At 40.2% G+C, this 21078-nt stretch overlaps 2 protein-coding genes across 4 annotated transcripts in view; one reads left to right on the forward strand and one right to left on the reverse strand.

Annotated features, from left to right (window-relative positions):
- The window catches only part of dnmt3bb.1 (DNA (cytosine-5-)-methyltransferase 3 beta, duplicate b.1), a 70302-nt gene extending 57907 nt beyond the window's left edge, over window positions 1-12395 (reverse strand). For 2 of the 3 annotated variants that reach the window (XM_048241551.1, XM_048241550.1), the window contains exons 1-2: window positions 12222-12395; window positions 7744-7848 (exon numbers count right to left, since the gene is read on the reverse strand). In XM_048241551.1, coding sequence (XP_048097508.1) covers window positions 7744-7803 — 60 coding nt within the window. In that variant the 5' untranslated portion in view covers window positions 7804-7848; window positions 12222-12395. Of the gene's footprint in view, window positions 1-5078; window positions 5129-5983; window positions 6023-7743; window positions 7849-12221 lie in introns of those variants that run through there. The other variant, XM_048241552.1, reaches the window with a different exon arrangement.
- A 1640-nt stretch (window positions 12396-14035) lies between these two features.
- Window positions 14036-20749, forward strand: commd7 (COMM domain containing 7). The gene is made up of 9 exons (XM_048242407.1): window positions 14036-14200; window positions 16282-16335; window positions 17529-17631; window positions 17780-17836; window positions 17933-17970; window positions 18099-18189; window positions 18581-18630; window positions 19253-19301; window positions 20421-20749. The coding sequence occupies exons 1-9, from the start codon at window positions 14117-14119 to the stop codon at window positions 20495-20497; spliced, it is 603 nt and encodes a 200-aa protein (XP_048098364.1). The 5' UTR covers window positions 14036-14116; the 3' UTR covers window positions 20498-20749.
- The last annotated feature ends 329 nt before the right edge of the window (window positions 20750-21078 follow it).

Raw genomic sequence — 21078 nt, forward strand, 5'->3', positions numbered from 1 at the left:
TATGCAGATTAAAAACTACTATACATTAACTGTACACTTTATATGAATTCGAAGGTATATGAAATAGAAACATATGAAATAAGCCATAATTTTCTGTGTGTGTGGAAAGAGTCAAGCAGAATCTAGGATGCCCACTGGTGTGAATGATAACACTATATTCAATATTACTGATGATGTCAAGGTGGTCTGGGCCCCCAAATCAAATACATTTTTTAAGAAGTATCGAAATCACTATTCTTGATGTGGTATCGGTATCGAAACAATAATTTTGGTATCGTGACAACTACACTAGTCTAATTTCTTGGAAAATGTGCAAACAATACTTTGGATTTTCGCACCGGCAGCAATGAATCAACATAATCAGTCGAAAGGAAAGGACAGCACATCATGGGGAAGTGTTGTATTAATTGTCATTATGGATTTGATCTGATGTTTTACAACCGCATAATGGGTGTGATGTACAGTAGGTCTTAATTTTCATGTAAGTGGTCTTAAAAAGGTCTAGTCTTATTTGGGGTGGTCAAACCTGGGGAAACCCTGTAATGGAAAGAAGATACCGAAGGCTTTTTTGCCATATTGAGTCAGCTTTATTTTCTTGTCCATAACTTGTCTAGGTTATGACACATTTTATTGTTCTTTGTCCTTTGGACAGTGCCTGGTGAGCTCGAACAACAAGGCTTTGAATCAGTTTACACCAGATTTGCCCTTCAATGAGACTGTGTAACATGTTCCAGCAATACTCATCACTTAAACCTCACTGATCACAGGAGAAATGTTCCTGTTGAAACCCACTATCAGAACTAAACAAGGCAACGCTGCATTTAGTTGTTATGCGTTCTGACTATGGAGCCAGCTCCCAGATGACCCAAATTACTTTTTTGACATCAGGACTCTGAACTAAACTTTTTTCAGATGCCCATTTTTTTTTTACACTGAATAGGCTTAGTCCAACCAAAACAAGGTTTTGCCTAGCGGTAAGCTGGATAGGGGTTAATCCTAGCCTGACAATACAGTTTACTCACTAGATGAGGTGAGGGAATTCAACAAACTTGTTTAAGCTTGACAAATATATCAATAAAATCTGTTTTTCAATTGGGAAACATATAGCAAATGTGAGTGGTAGCTATCACATCCCCCATTCTGTGTTTAAGTGATTAATAAGGTGTGTCTGATCTTTGTGCTGTATCAAAATTCCCACAGTTATGAAAGCAGACGGTCAAACAAATGTCTTACTTTGTATTTTTGAGTGGCTCACAAACTATCAATGTTCTATTTTCTGCTCTTCTCTCCCTCCTCCCTTTGGTTGGTTCCACCACCAGGATAAAAGACGCAGATTGACCAGCCCACGCTTTCATCCACCATTGTACACAGTATGGCACGCTTTGGCACAAGTTCAGTTTGTTTATGTTATTGTTTATTAGTTCATTTATCCATGTTGTATGAATTATAGATAGTCTCTTATAGATTGTCATTGTGCAGTTGGTCCGTACAATGCAATTTGCTTGTGCAGCTTTTAAAAATAATACTCACATACACACTCACACACAAAAAATAAATAAGAATACACATTATAAAAAGAACATATCAAGGCATTAACATGGTTCCATTGCTTGAAGTCCATTTTAAAGTGCATCTGTGCAAGCCCCTATTGCTTAAAGTCCATTTTTAAAGTACAACTGTTTTGCTTTGTTTTATAAAATAAAAGTTTGAAATGCTTTGGAGTGCCCTATTTGTTGACCCTCAAACTGATATCTCAATTGTAACTCCTACTTCTCAACAGTTTCTCATTGCAATGTCTCCTCATTTGCTCTATTATTTCTCCTAAGGAGAAACAAGTTGTAAATGAGACTACACTCAAACATATAAGAGATCTCCTGTATTTCTGCTAAGGAGAAACAAGTTGTAAGTGAGACTACACTCAAACATATAAGAGATCTCCCGTATTTCTCCTGCTTTTTAAACTAATATCTCTTATGTGACTCCATCTGCTCTATTATTTCTCCTAAGGAGAAACAAGTTGTAAATGAGACTACACTCAAACATATAAGAGGTCTCCCGTATTTCTCCTGCATCTCAAACTAATATCTCTTATGTGACTCCTACTTGTCTTATTGCTATGTGTCTCATCTTTTGCTTGTTTTATTTCTCCTAAGGCAAAATTAGGAGAAATAATTGTGACAAAAGTAATACTTAAATGATCCTTAAAAGAGAATCACCATTTTGCCTCTTTAGCAACAGAAGGGATACAAACGAGAAGCAAAAGTTTCCTCTGGGAGCACCTAGGCTATAATTTGACTTCAGCGGTGAGAGAGGAAGAGAGAGAGAGGCACCCGCAAAGTGGTCCTGCGCGCTCGTGTGTGTGTGCATGGGGTTCAATTGAAGTCAGAGTTGGTCCGTCCAGTCAATAATCACGCATTTTCATGTACCACATCAGCATTTTTGTTCGGTGAATCTTTTGTAAATTGCTTTACAATTAGCGCGGGCACTCGTCAGCAGCCTTCGGCTTGCCTCTTGCCGCTATTCACTCCTTCGTCTTCATTAACATTCTCAATATTTTTGGCCTCTATGTATCCAGTCACATCTGTCTGTTCTTGGTCTTGGATTTTGTGAAATAAATTTCTAAATATCACCTGCTTGCTGCAGCTTTGGTCTGCACGTCCTATTGGTCTGTGCACTTCTTTTTAAAACCGCATCTTTTTCTCTCTCGTGGGCATTTAATCTGCTGCCGGCTTCTCACTCCACATCGCCCAAAATGCTTGATTGAATTGCATTCTCTACATTTGTAGCTAAATTATTCATGTACCACATCAACATTTTTGTTCAGTGAATCTTTTGTAAATTGCTTTACAATTACCTTCGGGCCTATAGGTCTAAGCCTGCTTCGTTCACGTCCTTTTAAAACCATCTTTTTCTCTCTCATGAACATTTAATCTGCTGCCAGCTTGTGACTCCACATTGGCCAAAATGCTTGATTGCATTGTATTCTCCACATTTTAGCTAAATTTTGGTGTACCACATGGCATTTTATTTCAGTGAATCTTTTGCTTTACAATTAGACCTTCCGGCCCTCCTCTTGGCTGCCTTCACTCCTTCGTCTTCATTAACATTAATCTTTTTGGCCTCAATAGTCCAGTTACATAGTCTCTGTTTTTGGTTTTTGATTTTGTGAAATACATTTCTAAATAAATGCGACTTATAGTCCAGTGCGACATATATATGTTGTTTTCCTGTTCATGACGCATTTTTTGACTAATGCGACTTATACTCCGGAGCGACTTATAGTCCGGAAAATACGGTAGGCTAAGCATGCTAAATTCGACATCCAAACAGTATTCTAACGTTAGCTTTGAGATACTGCTTGATTTCATAACTTAACTTAGTTTAGTCTCTTCAATGTAGCCTACTATGTTGTGATAAGACCTTAGCAGAGTTCACTTCAATGCAGCAGTTTTGAACAAATTTGTCACAATGCTAAGCGGATTTAATAGCAATTTAGCCAGACGTCTTCTATGCAATGCTTCTATGTGGCAACAACAATCCTTCAACAATCGTGAATATTTTGTTAAATGCACATGCAGAGGAGTGGCAGCAGGCTACGAGAGAGAGAGAGAGAGCGGGGCGGGGCAAGGAAAGGCTGCGTGCGTAAAAAGCGCAGCTCAATGGCAATGCAAGGATTTGACCTTATATTTAATTTAAATTAAATTAAACATAGAATATTAATCTGTGGCGGCCGATTTTTATTTTGTGGCGCCCCGCCACAGATTAGTCAATGTATGGGAAACACTGTGATGAATGCTTGTTGGAGACCGTTAGAGTTAATACAGCCTCATCTATGTGTAGATTTAAGTAGTGATAATTCCAATCCCAGTTAACAAGCCTTAAGCAGTTAGTATTACGTCAATAATATCACACTTGAAGAAGACATTTCTGTTTTATTCGCAGAATTACATAATTTCTTTGAGCTGGTGAAGTAACATATGCGCTGTTTAACAAGTTCTGCATGTAATATAGTTTTCCGTGCCACTGTGTAGCAGTGCTACTGTTAAAGCCTCTGGGTGGGGGGTACAGTATCCTGACAAATGATAAACTTGCTGTATTCTATTGGCTGAACTTCTAGGATGTTCTTCAGGCAAAGTTCAGTAGCAGTAGTTCAGTTCAGCAGTCTAACTTACTAGCACTAATTATAAGGGATGCACGATATATCGGTGGCCGATATATTATTGGCCAATAAGTGAAGAAATGAAAATATTATTATCGTTCCGATAACAGAACTCAAGCCGATAATTTGAGGCAATAGTTTTTTAAGCTCTAATTTCCCGACTAGGCGTACATTAAGGCCCGTCTGGCTACACTGAGCTACTTGAGCTTGGTTGGCTATACTTCTTCCTCAAAATAATGTCAGCGATGTGGATGTATTTCATCATTCTAACAAGATCTGTGGATCTGCGTTGAATCTGTGCATCCCAAAATCCTCTCGTGAATGATCCTCCGTTTAACTTTAGCAGAGCAAAGCTCAGCCTACTTAGAGTCGTCTTGTGCTGGTGTGTTTGCACTTTACCACGCTAGTCGGGAAAACAAATAGACAAACTCTTTGTTGGGATGAGTAGATAAGTAGGCCTAGTTCTAAGTTGTATTTTAGTATTACATTTGCATTTCGTTAGGTAAAATTACTGCAATTAAATAATGCTTATTAAATGCTGTCCCCAATTCACTTTTCACAATTATTTTTCAAGAGTAATATTATCGGTTATCATATCGGTATCGGCCACAACAAACCAATAAATATCGGTTATCGTTATCGCCCCTAAAATTCCATATTGGTGCAACTCTACTAATTTTAGCCTTGTACACTGCCAGCATGTTAACCTGTAGAGCAGGTGTTCTTGGTAAGGCCTGGTAAGTCACAGAGAATCACCACACATAGCTTGCCTACTCTGTAGCCAAAAGCCAATTTCCTCCTCTTCTTAAAGGGAATGGAAGGGAAGGGAAAACTTCACCATAACTTAATTATGTTACAAAATGCTAAACAATTAGCCTGACGAGCCAGACCCATTAAAATGTAGGGTCTGGGCACTCACCGTTCGCAGTGCTCAGTCCGAGGGGCGGGATAATCGGTTGTCTCTTCCCTCTGCACGCAATAGGACAGCGCTATGAGTCACATGTGTTTTCCCACCAGCGGAGCTATGGCTAGTTCAAACTTTTGCCAACTTAAAAAAAAAGCTTAACTCGTGTCACACTGTTCGCTAACAGCAACATCCATCTTCTTTGTTTTCAAGTAGCAGGGAATTCGAGCCAAACCGTTGCAACTCTGCCATCAATCATTATATTAAGCACGCCTAATGTCTCTATACACGATTTGATTGGCTTGATAGAAGTTTAATTTTTCCAGCTCACAAGCCAACGAAGAGTTGCTAGACTAGCCCTGGCAACAAATGTAATTTGCTGCCGCTAGGGTGCGTCTAGATTTCTAGGCTACTAAAACATGAAATTAATCTAAGAATAATTATACTTGGTTTTAAACTAAAAGCATTCAGGAACTGAGACTACTCAAACTTCTCATTTGTCAGCAAAAGCGACTACTAAAACTTTTCATCTAACTTCAATGGGAAATTCCAAAATAATAAGGAAGTAAAAAAGCAAACTACAGATAAAAAAGTAACTGACCACACTCACAGATTAATCCTTAATAGAATACGTAGATATATACCCTGTAGTATCACAGAGAAAATCCCAAGTCACTGTTATGGACGTGCAAATAAGAAAAGTGTCTTCTTTGTCATCCAAAAAGCATAGTGAAAAAACAAAACACTGATACACTCAAACAAGATAAAGCTTCCTATAAAAATCCCTTGAACTGATGGCAAAGATATTGTAAATATTTTCTCCAAGGCTATATCATAGAAAGGGAAAACCCCACCGTAACTTCTGTGACAAGTTACAAAAAGCCAACAAAAATGTAACCCTTTCAGCTGGCCATGTTTACCTCCAACTAAACTGAATATCACTTGTGACTCTCCATATCCAAGAACTGCAGCTAAACGGCTACCGCTAACAGACTATGGAGACTCTCCTCCTTCCAAGCGGTCTTCCCCAGTCACATAATGAGGCCACTGTGGCATGGCTCAGTGCCCCCCTCTTTTTCTTCCCTCTCGGGCTGCAGCTGCCTGTGGTCTGCCAAGGGATGCCCTGGCCAGATGTCCGGCTCTAGTCCGGCGCCAGTTTACTCTGCGAGCCCAATGGATTGTGCACGTCGGTCGGGGACTGGAGGCCTGACAACTGGCCAGTACGGAGACGGGAAGGAAGGGAGGGATAGAGGGAGTGGGGTGGGGTAGGTGGACGAAAAAGGATGGACAAAAGGATGGTAATGCAGAGTCAGGAGCCTACAAACACACTCTACAAAGAGACATCTATGAAAGTGAGAGGGAACAACAACAGGAGTAATGGGAAGTTAAGGACAACACATTTTATCACTATCCTCCGGAAACACTGTGTGCAGACAGAATATCAGAGAGAACCATGAGCTTACTATGTGCACAGGGCTTAACTGGACATGTATCAGAGGCTGGAAGCACTGCAACCTCCACTACACCCACCAACTTTGACAACCTAAGAAATTACTCAGTGATTTACTGGAGAATGAAAGAACTGCCTACTCAAGAGGACAGGCTTCCAAGTGTGAATCGGGACCTCATCTGGGGTGCTGATGCAACAGTTGTGTAACTCCAAGCCAAGCCAAATCAAACTCTGAGGAGAAGACATTCCTGGGATGACAGCATTATTGTCTCTCCTGCACACAACCAAACTCCCTTTAATTGAAAACTGTGAAATGTGTTTTTTTCTAACCGACCAGCCTTCAAGTGTTGAAAGTGGGCTTGAAATATAACAATGCCGTGGATAAATTCAAAATTGTGATTTTGATTAAAACTCGTTTAATTGTGTATCCCTAGTGTCTTCACTGTAAGTTGTTCATTAGTGCTTTCCATGTTTCAAACCGCACTCACTGTCAGTATGATGCTCTCATTATATGAACATGACAATGTTGCTGCTACGTTTACGTTAAAACAGCTAACTTTTCTGCTTTAAATTATGAAACAAAATGGAGTGAAGGCTGGTATTCATACCCACTCTCTTTCAGAAAATTGTGACTGTCAGAAAACTGTGGCGAACCAGGCTACAGCGTCCGTACCACCTTGGGTCCAGGTGCCCACAGGGACATGTCCCGAACGCACCCTGTCTCTCGCTCCCACTTGCTTCCTGTCACTCTTCACTGTCCTCTATCAATAAAAGACAAAAGGCCCCCAGAAAAATTCTGCGCTCATCATTTCACCTTTGGTCCACGCATGAACCATTTACGTGATGATGTGGGTAACAGTGAGTAATCTGAAACTCCTGCTTAAAAAAACATTCTGCACACTACCATGCAAATGAGTGTTCTCTGTACTACTGTGGCTGTGACCATAGGTGGGACGTGACTGGAGCCATCCACATTCCTGCATTTATCTCCCTCTCAGCTGTATACTTTTAAAACAGTTTGAAAAGTACAGAAAAGTACAGTATTTGACTAGTACTTACAATGTCAGCACTCTTATCCTCTAGTAATAGTGTAGTAGTAATTCCTAGCTATGCTAATTCCTAGCTATGGTCTCCTCTGCACTGTAGATTGAATGTTATTCTCTTACTGTAAGTTGCTTTCAATAAAAGTGTTTGCTAAATGAATACACGTAAAAAGTAATGTCCTCTTACCGTGGCGGCAATCTTGCTACTTTCCTCCATGATGGCAGAGGAGTACTTGTTGGATGGCATTACTTTGGAGCTGTGCTTTCCTCGTTCCTTTGCTGGTTTGGCAATCTGTGTGGGCAATCAGACAATAATACACATTTAAAATTAAAATGACTAAGACGTTCAACATTGAATAAAACACAACACCGACAGTACAATAAAAGGATAACAGGAAATTCTTGTTCAGCTTTCATTGGAAGTTCCAGATAGATTATATAATATGATCTACAGCCTAAAACTTGATCGCAATCTACACCAAAAGGTGTAAGCCCCATAAAACAGAGCTACTCTGTACTAACATTAGCCCCCTTCAAACTGTCGAGCCAAAGCCGAGCTAGCCAGGTCGTACCGGGCCTAATTACTTTCACACTTTCAGGTGCGGGTGCTAACTGGTGCCACTTGGGTCCTATATTGGTGCTACTGACCCCTGATTTCGAGCCCAACCACTTGGGCCACTTGGGTGGGGTCAACCTGTTGTTGTGTGTGGAGTCGATAAACATTTAATGTCTATGAAAGCACAGCAGTAAGTTTGCTAACACACCGAGTTTAGAGATAGCGGTTACGTCCGTGTTCAAGATGTTTGCCTGTCAGTAGGCTAACTCTGTCTAGAGGTCGCCATGTAGCACAGTAAAAAGTGAACTTATGAGTTAACTAACATAGACAAGCGTCCCACTAAATTACTCCTGCCAGTGTGTTTTATGCTATATATCCATAGTGTGGAATAGAGTGGAGAACTATCGTAAAAGCACCAATTTCCACCCCTTTTGGAAATTCTAAAATAAAGATGTTGTTGTAAAGATGTTTTAATACTTCAAAATAACATTTGATAAATGAACATTTTCCAGTAGCCATAGGTGTGTAGATTTGAACAAAGTCTGGTTTGGTTCTTAGCAGGAGCATCTACTGTCTTCAAAATCCTATTTTCTTTACTGTGCGCTCGGAATTTGGTGCTGGGCTGGTGAATGCCCACTCACGCGGCACATCATTGCGAAATCTAAATTCCACTGGAGCTCCAAGCGGATTTGTACACGCAGCCATACAACACTGTTTACAGCTCTTCAAGTCATGGTAAAATGTAATTTTTGGTACATAGCTCATTTAAATACACGTATGTTGTGTGTGCTTGTGTTTCTTCGCTGTCTTGGTTTTTATAGAAATTAATATAAAGTGACATACACGTAAAAGGGCGGAAATAGGTGACTGACTTCGATAGCATACAGGATAGGATAAAGATACGCAACTTTCTGCTTAAACTATTTGAAAATGGGTGGTATTGGTGACGTTTTCACAAGCGGGGGCGTGTTGAGGTGTAATCCGGAGAGGCTAGCCTGACAGTCTGAACATGGGATATGATCTCCGGGATATGAGGCTTGTAGACCTGGCCAACTATCACCAGGTGGCCCCAAATAATCCTAGCCTGGCCTGGCTCGACGGTCTGAAGGGGGCTATTGAGGTCAAAGGTCTGGCCAGTGCCACTGCAGCTAGTTCTGCAGCATTTGAAGAACCACACCAGACCAGACTTGTCAGCATGGCTCTGGGGTGAACACCCACTGGGCAACCCATGGAGGGATTAGAGGTCACGTCATCATGCTCCCTCAGGAGACAAACAGATTTCAATTTAAACCTTTCATTTCTGACCTTTGCCAAACTAATTTACAAGCGTAAAGGAAAGACAATAGCCAGGTGAGCATGGGGGTCAACCTTTCATCATGGCCTGCTGCAGTTACGATACCATCTCATTACTCAAAGCTACAGAAAGTCAACTATAAAATGGTTTTACCAAGTCATACTTGGTGATTACATTGAAATATTAATAGATATGGTTGAAGACATTAACCAAAACAATGCTTTAAAAAGATAGATGAGACACTGTTGCTGCAATTCATTAAGGTATGTGTAACCTGGACAATAAACCAAACCAAGGTTGTAACTGATCAGGTTCAGTGCATGTGTTTTCAAATTTCAGCTTAAGAAAAAATATATAGTTGCAGGAGTGCAGTTATTGGAAGTTTCACTCTAAGCTCTGCCCTAAGTAGAGAAACTCCAGACACTCCCGTGCTCCACAGTCACCAGAAACAATCTGAGTAAAGATTAAATTCCATAGGAGCAAAGACACGTCAGACAAAACACAGCAAAGCAGAGCTAAGTTAACCCATCCCGCACTAATGGGCTCCATCGCCCGAGGGAGTTATGTTGACACAAGAAGTTATGGCCAATTGTGTGTGACTGAAAAGCCCCCCTCGTGTCTTTCCTGAGCTGCCTTCTCCATCTTAAGAGGCTGAACCCCGTGACCGCGGTACACTCGAACCCCATTAACACCACACTGCTGCCGCAGGAGGCAGAGCAGCCAGATGCATCCTGACAATTATGGCAACCCTCACTGACAAAACGATACAGTAGTCACACTCATGCATGCATACAGTCCAATAACACACACACACACACACAAACATATGCAGGTTTGGACACATACCTTACACACAGACACACACACACACACACACACACACACAAATCCAACCACTGCATGTGGAGAAACCCATCGAGAGAACAAAGCGTGTAGTTTTCCTCTGACCTGATGAATGTGTGTGAGTATGAATGCACCTGCTTTTACCCAAAGTGTGCGCCTATAGCCAAAGCTCTGCACCATTGTTAAGACAGGAGGGCTGGTGAAGCTGAGAAGGAAGAGCACAATAGGAGGCCACATCAAAGTTCTGCCTGAGTGTTGGGAGGGATAAAGCCGGGGCCAGGGAGTTTGCCCTGAAGGACATGTTCATAGGGAGGGGTCACCTGCCATTTTGCCACACTGGGGATCTCAAGGGGTTGAAAGGGTACCTGAACCTGATCAAATGCATTACATAGCTGAAATTAAACACGTGTATTATAACGTGTATTATAAAAAGAAACACACCTGTAATGGTCATGGTAAATAACATGTAGAATAACAGATTGTGTTGAATAATTTTAATACTATGAATCAAAGCCTTAAGGGATATTCCATCTTCCGTGGTTTCACGTATGGTCAGCAGCAGCGCCCACGTCATTACACAACTTTCTACACCTCATTTTGTAAAAAAAAAAAAAAAAAAATCAAGGGCTACGTTAGACACACACACACATACACACAATACACTAGCGCGCACTCACACATGTTTAGGAGATATATCCAAAATTATATTGATACAAAACAGTGTCCAAAATTATATTGATACAAACCAGTGTCCACGTGTAGGCTAACCATGGGTTATCGTTTGACAAAGAGCCTTGGCTTTGTCAAAAGCGACACATTCCTCGGAGAGGCCCAAGAACGAACCCGCACGCAAAGACGCAACGTCGAGAGCTAATTGTCGCATTACTCACTGCAGTTCATTGATCCCCATAAATCCTGATTGCCTCCCATTACTCCCATTCTCAGTAAAGGGAAAACTATCACGGACTACACTTCACTGTGGTATTCGGTGGTCTTAAACTGGCTATGCATTGCCAAAGACGAATGGCTTGTCAAGTGAGGGAAAGTTTCATAGGGAAGAGAATAAATCTAGGCTAGCTCCTGTGACGTTACCTTTATCTGTAGCAAGTGATTGCTTGTGATACACCAAATAGTCCGAACTGTAGGCTACTTGCACACTTTCAGTTGATTTTGATATAACTTTTTATCTGGCGACTGCCAGGTGAATCGCAGACATCTTTGCATAATTTGGTCAATAATGTCAAATGACGAACATCAGCTTTTACAAAGTAGCAATTAAAGTTTTGTTTTTGGGCATGCGCTTGCTTGCACAGAAAACTTGCACGCTATTTTGTAACCGAAGTTGTACGAGCGCAGGCTTTGAGCACGCTTCACTTAGGTCTAGTTCAAGTTCGTGGACACAACCTTAAATAAGGTTATAATTTCAAGTAAAATTAAATTCCATATATACTTCATTCTTGCAACCTTTTAGCAAAAATAAGCATCTTCGTGACCAGAAAAAATCTCAAAAATGAAACTTCCAATTATACAGCAGCAGAAACATCTGGATAACGTCTTCCAAAGGCATGTCCAGACAACGCTGAGTTTAATTGTTTAACACTAAACTAATCCTTTGTTGAGACAGAATTTATCTATCTACATTCGCAAAGTGGAAACGGTTTACGTCGAAAGTTATAGTCAAGTTTGGTGAATCCCTTTCCTTACCTTACATAATCTTCAGCGTCCACCTTAATGCATTATGCAGAATTAATTACGGGTTTCTTAAAAATGCACCAGTTATAAAAAGAGCAATACTTTGCCTTCATCTAACTAGGTTGCAAAAGCGAAAGTTGGTTGTTTGTAAAACCTTTAACTCAGGTATAGCCTACTGTTCCTTGGGTTGCCCGCAGCCATGCTGGTTCAACTCTCAACGAATACGCACAGCGTGTACAGTAGAAGCTGGTCAAGGCAACCCGGAGTTCGAAGAATTTACCTGTTGCTGCAGTCTTCGTCTGATTTTGAAAAAAGTTTTAAGATTGATTGATCCCTCCTGGTGTTGAGCAGTTGCCAAGGTGTCACGGCTTGTCACTATCCACTTATCCTTTCTTCCGTGCGCTTTTTGTACCTCGAGGGTGAGGAGGCTATGTAAATGGGTATCAAGATTCTTTACGAAGTCCGCTCTCTGCCTCACTTGTCAGGCGTGACTTTTCCCGGGTAATACTGTCTCGACTCTCGAATCGTACTTTCAGAATAAAAACTGAATTTACCTTGAAAGAAAATAAAGTCTGGGAATAATCATGTTCCCCTGATTTCTGTATACGAAATTGTCTTTCTAACATTATTATTGGACACACATTCTCATTTTACTAACATTTTGCATTTACCATTATTAGACCAAAAGAAGTCCACCTGTTGATAAAAAAAACACCACATTATTTCATAATAGATAGATAGATAGATAGATACTTTATAGATCCCCAGGGGAAATTCAAGATATGTGAGATCAAAATGCAAACATAAACCCTGTGGAAAGGAACACAGTGTAGCCTACAGTAGCCTACACACATCAGTGATTTAAACAAATGTGAACTTTAACCTATCTTTGATTATACACCAGGAGACAGGACGGAAACTATGGAATAAACAGAGGCATTTGTCTTGTGTAGCCTAGTATAAAGGCACATGCTGATAATTTAAATACATGTTTGTCTACCTTGATTTTTCTTATGGTTTCTCAGACTCATACTAGGCTATTTCACCCAGAACCAATGATGCATAACACTAATCACACATTAATGATCAACTGTGGTTTGAGTAGTACTGGAAAAAAATGTTGAAAAAAACATTTTGTTGATTTGTTTGCTGTTGTATGGCAAAACTGGTTACACCTGCATTGACTTGACACATATGTATTATGCTGGACTAGGCCTACAACATCTCAGCGCAGAAGTATTTTGTTATGTTGTGAAGTTACAGTTAAAAATAGCCCTCTGCCCCAGCATGTGTGGTGAGTAGAAAGTGGTCACCATTGTTATGTTGTTGTCACAAACTAATCAATAACGCAGGCCTAACTGCATTATAACTTGCCCAACAAATTGTTTATAGCAGACTATGCATTAATTGCACATGGACCTTAATTATTTATTCATTATGCTACTGGAATCTGCAGATATCCCTTCCTTTTTCCGTCTTCACTCATGGAAGATTCTGAAGACTGAACAACACCATTTATATACATGGCACCACATGGACCAACATTACCAAATTTGATGTAAGGGGCACAGCAAAGGAAGGTAGGATTCTATAAACTATGGACCCTTTCAAGAGAGTTCCATTATCAGCATCATAGTTGGCCCCACAAGACTTCCTTTTTAACATTCCATATGTTATCTTAATGCAGAGGAAGTAGATTGGGGCCCAAATAGAACGTTCAAGCATTGTTTTTGTTTTTATTGTTGAAAGGGTCTATAACATTGCACTTCTATGCTAGCTGAAAGGAGTTTGTAATTATATATTGTTTAACACTTTTGTTCAACGCTACTTGCATAACATTATAACAAAAAATAGATTATCAACTGGCAGAAATATAGCCTTGTACAAGACACACATGATGACCCTGCAAGGGGACATGGATTCGAACATCTAATGAATATTAATTTAGGTTACTTTCAGTTCACAATAGCCTACCCTTACACTTTATACAAAACTTTATACCTACTCATTCCCTGATGATGGGGCGAATGAACAGATTAAGAAAAATAGCTGCACTCTGTGTTGAAAGTGCGAAAGCCAAACCAGAGGATACAATTGTTACGGGACCGCCGTACACCGGAAATCAGTCGTCAGATGTTGGATGATACTGTACTGTGATACTGTGTGGATGAAAGAATGTTGCCGTTACAGTTTACAAAAGATCCTTTGACAGAAGCGGTGACTACTGACTTTCAGAATTTGAACAAATTTAGTGAGCAGGTAAATTAATATGATTTCTCTAAGAGCTTTACTGAGATGTGGGACTGTCTGAGGCAGAGCAGTAGCTAATCTAAGTGATATTTCGGTAACGTTAGCCAGCGTTAGGTGTTTACTAGCGATTTGGAACATACAATGACTTGTCATAAAGCCTAGACACTAGAGGCTATTCAGTAAATATTAACACTGCACTGTGTTCTTACTTGACAGACGGACCGACCTAGGCTACTTTAATATCTTCCTATAGTTCACACACACACACACACTATCACACGCTTCATATGCGGCACCGTACCACTTGCCATTTCAATAGCATGGATAAATGCAGTGGTTGTAAAGTCCTTTGCAGTAGAAGGGTTGTAACTCGCTTATCAATGAATATGCGTTTATGCAGACTATTGGGTTATCTGAGATAGCGACACTTGAGTAGTAGGCTATGCAGATGTCACATGTCTTGTGTCACAAGATGCATCTCGTTAAAGCACTTTCGTACGATATTGACAGACGTGAAGACATTGGTTGGGGCTGCAAATTGAAGTTAATCCCTTTCACCCATAGCAGTTGTTAATGGATCTCTTGGCCATCATATGATGATGTTAGGCTACTCTCACAAGGGCTCAAATGTCATGCTATTTGTCGCCATAGAATCTTCCCACTCAGCGTGAGGCGAAATGCTTGTTAATGACAGTGGCGTCGTCCATCTCATTAACATGTAAAATAGATTACCTTTGGAGATATTGAGTAGACGCAGACTTAATTGTAATATAGTTGTGGTGTGGCGCTTAATTTATGTAAGTGGACCTTGTAAAACATGTATGTCTGTGCAACAAACCGTATCCTGGTACTGCACCCCACACTCCAACCAAATCCACACACAAAAAAAAAAGAATCTCAGTTAGAGCTAGTTAGCCTGTGTTGTGTTTGGGTATGGGTGTTGCACACATATGGCTGTTCATCTGTTTTAGCACGTTCCTACTGTGTCTGCTGGTGTCCAGAGGCGGACAGAGTACACAGCTTCATTACTTGAGTAAAAGTACAGATACCCTTTGCTAAATTTTACTCAAGTACAAGTAAAAGTACAACAGTCAGATGTCTACTTAAGTAAAAGTACTGAAGTACTTGTTTTTAAAAGTACTTGAGTATCAAGAGGACAAGAGTAGCCTACATTTTTTAAATATTGCATTACTACTGCCACAGTGCTTACATTTATGTACAGAAACGTCCTACATGGAGTTGTGAAAAATGTTAATGTTAATACCTTGGAGAATGTAAAAGGAATTGAAAGTAAAATCAAGTCATTTTTATCTTTTTACCATGTTGCCAGGGATGGGCAGTCTATTAGCAGTTCTAATACATGTATATAAAATACATATTTCAAATACAAAATACTATTTTGTAATTTAAACACTTAAAGCGAAAACTATCATTAACTTGTTCAGAAAATTGAAATAGTCTGGCGAGGTGGGGCCACAGGTTGGCACATTCCCGGGATGGACCTGCTGCGTCTTCATCCATTGTTTCGTCCATGGTTTCGTCTCTTATTTAAATCTGACCATGGAATTGACTTTGGCGGAAAGCTGAAGGTGATTGCTGATAGGCTGTCCCAATCAGTGGCGCCTGCACAATCCAATCATGTTTGAGAGGGAAACAACAAATTGAGGGTTTCCGAGATTTTTCTTTTTTCCTTTTTTTTAGAAGAAGTAACGGGTACTCACGGCTATGGATAGAAATGTAGTGGAGTAAAGAGTACAATATTTGCCTCTCAAATGTACTTGAGTAAAGTCATGAGTACTCCCCCAAAATGATACTCGCGTAAAGTACAGATCCCTCAAAATTGTACTCAAGTACTGTACTCAAGTAAATGTACTCCGTTACTGTCCGGCTCTGCTGGTGTCATTTTAAACCTCGGACCATCAAATTAAACAGGTTTTGATGAGGAGCTGTTCGATAATAATGGGTTTTGGTTTTGTCTTTGCATTTAAGGCCACAAGGTTTTTAGTTTCATGCAAAAATGCTAAAAAAAACAACAACATTCCAAGGATTGGACAGTAGGCACTGAAGTTACATTTCCCCTTTCTCTACAGCAATTTGCCAGCCTGACAGAAATCTTATACCAGTTTCTACTGGAGCCAAAGGAGGTAAACCACAGACTAAGCTATGCATGATTTTATAAGTTGTTGCTGATAAGATGTAGCCTGAAAAGGCTTGTTTGTTACCCACTGAGCTATGTTTTGTCTTAGGGATGCAACGATTGTGAAATTTTGGGCTGATGTTGATACTGATGTATGAAATAACAATGTGTCTGATAACTAATATCGATTATTTTTTGCTTAGTTTTTGTTGTTAAATTTATCCTTTAGTAGAGTGGAAATGAAAATATTTATAAAAAATGTAACCATTTTCAAGTCTTTTAGGCCTTCATAATACCATCTCAATGTCCTGGTCTCCACATAACACATCATTTCCTCAGTGCAGAATTGATGACACATGATAGATAAACACCAGCCACTGCCATCAGTAAAAGCCATTTGCTGATAGCTGACATCAGTCAACAAGACTGATATATCGGTGCATCTTTAGTTTTTTTTCTTCTAATTGAGTGCTGTGAACTTAAATTTTTGGGAATGGCAAAACAGATGTTTACAATTTAATTCTATAAACTATTTTTTAGTGTGGTGGGCTTTCCCTCAAAAGAACACACCAACATTTTAGGAAATTAGCTTATTCGCCATCTCCCCCAGGGTTAGATAAGATGATACATACCCTTCTTGTCTCTGAGCGTGCAGTTACTCCCCCACTGTTAGCCTAGTATACATGCTTAACAAATCGCTGTGTCTCATTTTTACATAGGTGTTTGTACATGTTATGTATACAAGTCACAACATGTAAATAGGAAAATCTTGGAGTTTTTTTTGTCTCTTTTGGAAGCTGTTAACTAGTTGGTTCTGACCACCTCAATGAACTATGCTAAGTTAGGCATGGTGGGCAACAGTGGGTGCGTCAGACTGCGTTACTGCATGCACAGAGACAAGAAGGGCATGTAGCATCTTATCTAGCACAACAAAAAAGTAGTTTATACAGTTAAATGGTTTAAACATCTGTTTTGCCATCCCCCTCAAAATATTGGCGTGTTTCTTTGAGTGTTGAAGTGATTTATGGCTTATTTGCTTGTCATATCCTAAAAGTGCAAATCCTCTTCTCACAGAGGATTCAGTCAAATTCAAGCCAAGTTTTAACACACACACACACACACACACACACACACACACACACACACACACACACACTGTTCTGGCCATAATTTTTCTTTTTTTTCTAAAATGGGAAACAGACAGACAAGTTTCTCACACAGCTGAATAAGTTTGCTGGGGAAAATGGCATGAGTGCTGGTCCTCTGAGGAGTTTGATGAAGAGTGTGCTCCTCCTTCCTCATGGTAAGGATCCATTCTCTCCTGAGACAGCAGACAGACTGATACCGTCTTTCAAATAGTCATACAGTATGTTTGTCCAGAGGAGTGGTCAGGATACCCCCCCAGTGGGAGAGGCCTATTGTTTTAGTTTCTTTTTCTTTTTTGTAACTAGGTGCTCTGAAAAAAAATCTTACTGCTGAACAAGTAAAAGAAGACCTCCTTAATCTTGGTATGGGATACATTTAGTAATTATTTTGATATATTTGTGTTGGTTTGTGCCATTCAATCTAATGTATGCCTTGTGTTTGATTTTCCCTGGTTGTAGGAGTCGATGAAGATAAGGCTGTGCATTTCTCAAATCAGGTACATCACAGGAATCTTTCACATTTGGCTATGAAAGTAGGTAGTGTTGCTTTGGTGGCTGACCTCTTTACAAATTTAGAAAACACATTAAAACATTTTACTTTTTTTGGCACATGTACCTTTTGCAGTGGAAAGTCCACTATGCTGTGCTCTCCCGAGTGGCTGTAGGACAGACTTTGATGGTCAACCAGCTGGTGGACATGGAGTGGAAATTTGGTGGTTAGTATAAAGGCCTCTGCACATAGGCGCCGACATGAGTGACGCACACTCCGCTTTCAATGTTTGATTGGATTCGATTGTTCCCAATACAACCCCGCACACCACCGCCAAGCCCTTTCGCCTCATAGATTACAATTCAGTTACATTTTTGTCAGCGTCACTCAATAAAATCCATTGCTTATCGAATGCTCATAAGCTGACAGTTTTGACGCTGGTGTTATGTGGGCAAGGGACAGAAAGTGTCTGCACACTTATATCGATGGCTATGTGCGGGGGCCTTAAATCAACATCTCATTTGCTTAACATATAAAAACCACATGGAGATTCCAGCTGTGTGCCCTGACATGGTGCACTATGAGTGTGGTGAATGATGCCTGCATTTTGTCTGCAGTAACTGTAGGGACCAGTGAGATTCAGAAGACTGGGAACATCTTTCTACAGGTAAGGACATAAAATTGCATGATGTTCTGATTCTGTCTGTGGGCTTTTTACACATTATTCATAATTGAAATGGGGATCTGTCAGTCTATGTAGTGTTAGTGCTAAGTGATGGGTCTATACATGTCCATCTAGGCAACTAACAGGCTTTTTTATGTGAAGAAAGTATGAATGCCCAGACATAGTGGTCGATTTTCTTTTCTTTTTTTTTTCAGGTATAGTGATGAAAGACATCAAAAAGCCAAAGACACAGTTGACAGGCTGTTAGACTTAGATTAGCAGTGTCATGCTACTGTAGTTGTTTCTGCAGCTGTTTCATTTATCGCCACAATGACATACAAGTCATCCATGCGTTTGCCTTTGGTGTCCTTTTGCTTTGCAGAGCTACTGTGTGGTAGAGTGTGTCTCAGTCTCAATTGCTCCCACCCCACACACTGATTTGTTTTCTTTTCTCATTCCATCAATGTCCTCTTTAACAGTCTGTTTCGTAGCAGACTTAGAAAATTCCCACTCACTTAAGGCACTTACTTAAAATATTTGGCTGACAATTGATTTTTAAACCAGCACTCTCTGACTTAAAAACGACCATGTTCTCTGTGACGTTTTTCTCCTTGTCCATTCTCAGCTCAAGCTTATCATCAGAAAAGGGAACTCCACAGAAAACATCTACATGGGTGTGTCCTCTTTTTATTCGTCCACTTTTAATACACTTTAATTGTTTATTATACGGCTCTTCACAATGCAAGTAGAACGCTCCATTGACTTAAATGGGATTTCCCAAAGTTCTACCGGTCATTATGTAAGGGATAATGTATAGAACGCCGGTCATTATTGGGAAAATAAGTCCCGACAGGGCGAACCGGACCCCGACGCGCAGCGGAGGGGTCTTGTTCCGCCCTGAAGGGACTTATTTTCACAATAATGACCGGGCCCCTATACATTATCCCGCTTTATTATACTGACTACTTGCCAAAACGAAATAATAAACTCCCCACGATATGACTTTAGCCTACATAACCTAGCCTATTTGTTACCGTTCATCGTGGCATTTGCTGAGAAACAAATAGTTCGCAACAACACATGCTGCTGAACTTGAATCAAACATTCTTTAGAACACAACTGATCAACCGTCTGCTTTCACGTTTCAATGAAGTTCCAGTCCTTGCGTAGTGATATGAAAGACGTATCAGAAGCACAAAACCCGTTGCCATTGACAGCGGTAATTATATGTTTGCAGCAGTAATTACATGAATTTATTTACCGCTAGAACTTTGGGAAATCCCATTCAAGTCAATGGAGCGTTCTACTAGCATTGTGAAGAGCCGTATAATAATTTCATCTAAGGACCTCTAAATAATGGCCGCTGCCAGCGGCAACGGATTTTCATTCAAAAGTGAAGGCAGACGGTTGATCAGCTGTGTTCTAAAGAACGTTTGATTCAAGTTCAGCGTGTGTTGCGAACTATTTGTTTCTCAGCAAAAGCCATAACGAAACGGTAACAAATAAATGTAAAGAGACATATCGTGGAGTTTATTTCTTCATTTTGGCAAGTAGCCATATAATAAGCGGGATAATGTATAGAACACCAGTCATTATTGGGAAAATAAGTCCCTTCAGGGCGAAGCAAGACCCCTCCACTGGCGTGTCGGGGTCCAGTTCGCCCTGTCGGGACTTATTTTCCCAATAGTGACCGGCGTTCTATACATTATCCCTTACATATTGATCATTACTGACCACTGTTTTGGTCACTGGAGGTATTCTTCATGTTGCTTCATCCTTTTTGTGTTTTACAGAGCTGACACTACCGCAGTTCTATAACTTTCTCCATGAAATGGAGCGAGCAAAGGCTGCTATGGACTGTTTCAGCTGAGCTGCAGTGTCGGCCTGGGGCTCAGCACACCTCTGTATCCGCATTTTGCCCTTGTGTGTGTGTGTGTGTGTGTGTGTGTGTGTGTGTGTGTGTGTGTCGTTACCCAGCCTACACCACATATTAACTTCTGATTATTTTTTCATGTTTGTAAAGAAACTGGTCCTCATGTAAGTAATGATGTGTTATATGAGAAACATTCTCTGATTGTACATTAACTTTCAATAAATAAATATTTCCAATACGCCTTGTAAACTTTAGTTCAGTGAATGGCTGAAGGAATAAAATGGTACCTGCTCTAGGCCTAGCTTGGGAACTAGACGGACCTTGGAGCTCATTGTTTCTGCCCAGGCAGATCCATCTGGACACAACTGTATTTAGAAACTTTGTTTACAAGAAAGCTATTTGTATAGTACTTGGGGAAGAATTGGGTAAGAGTTTAATGTTCAATTTTATAACTATATAAATAACTGGTAGGCTTCAGGGTGGTGTTAGCCCGGCTACTCCAGGCCCTTTTTTCTTTAAAAAATTGTTGTTGCTTTTTTGTGATCAACTGTTTATTGAGTTTATTGTGTTATATGAAA

Source organism: Alosa alosa, chromosome 4, assembly GCF_017589495.1.
Source record: "Alosa alosa isolate M-15738 ecotype Scorff River chromosome 4, AALO_Geno_1.1, whole genome shotgun sequence".
Classification (NCBI taxonomy): domain Eukaryota; kingdom Metazoa; phylum Chordata; class Actinopteri; order Clupeiformes; family Clupeidae; genus Alosa; species Alosa alosa.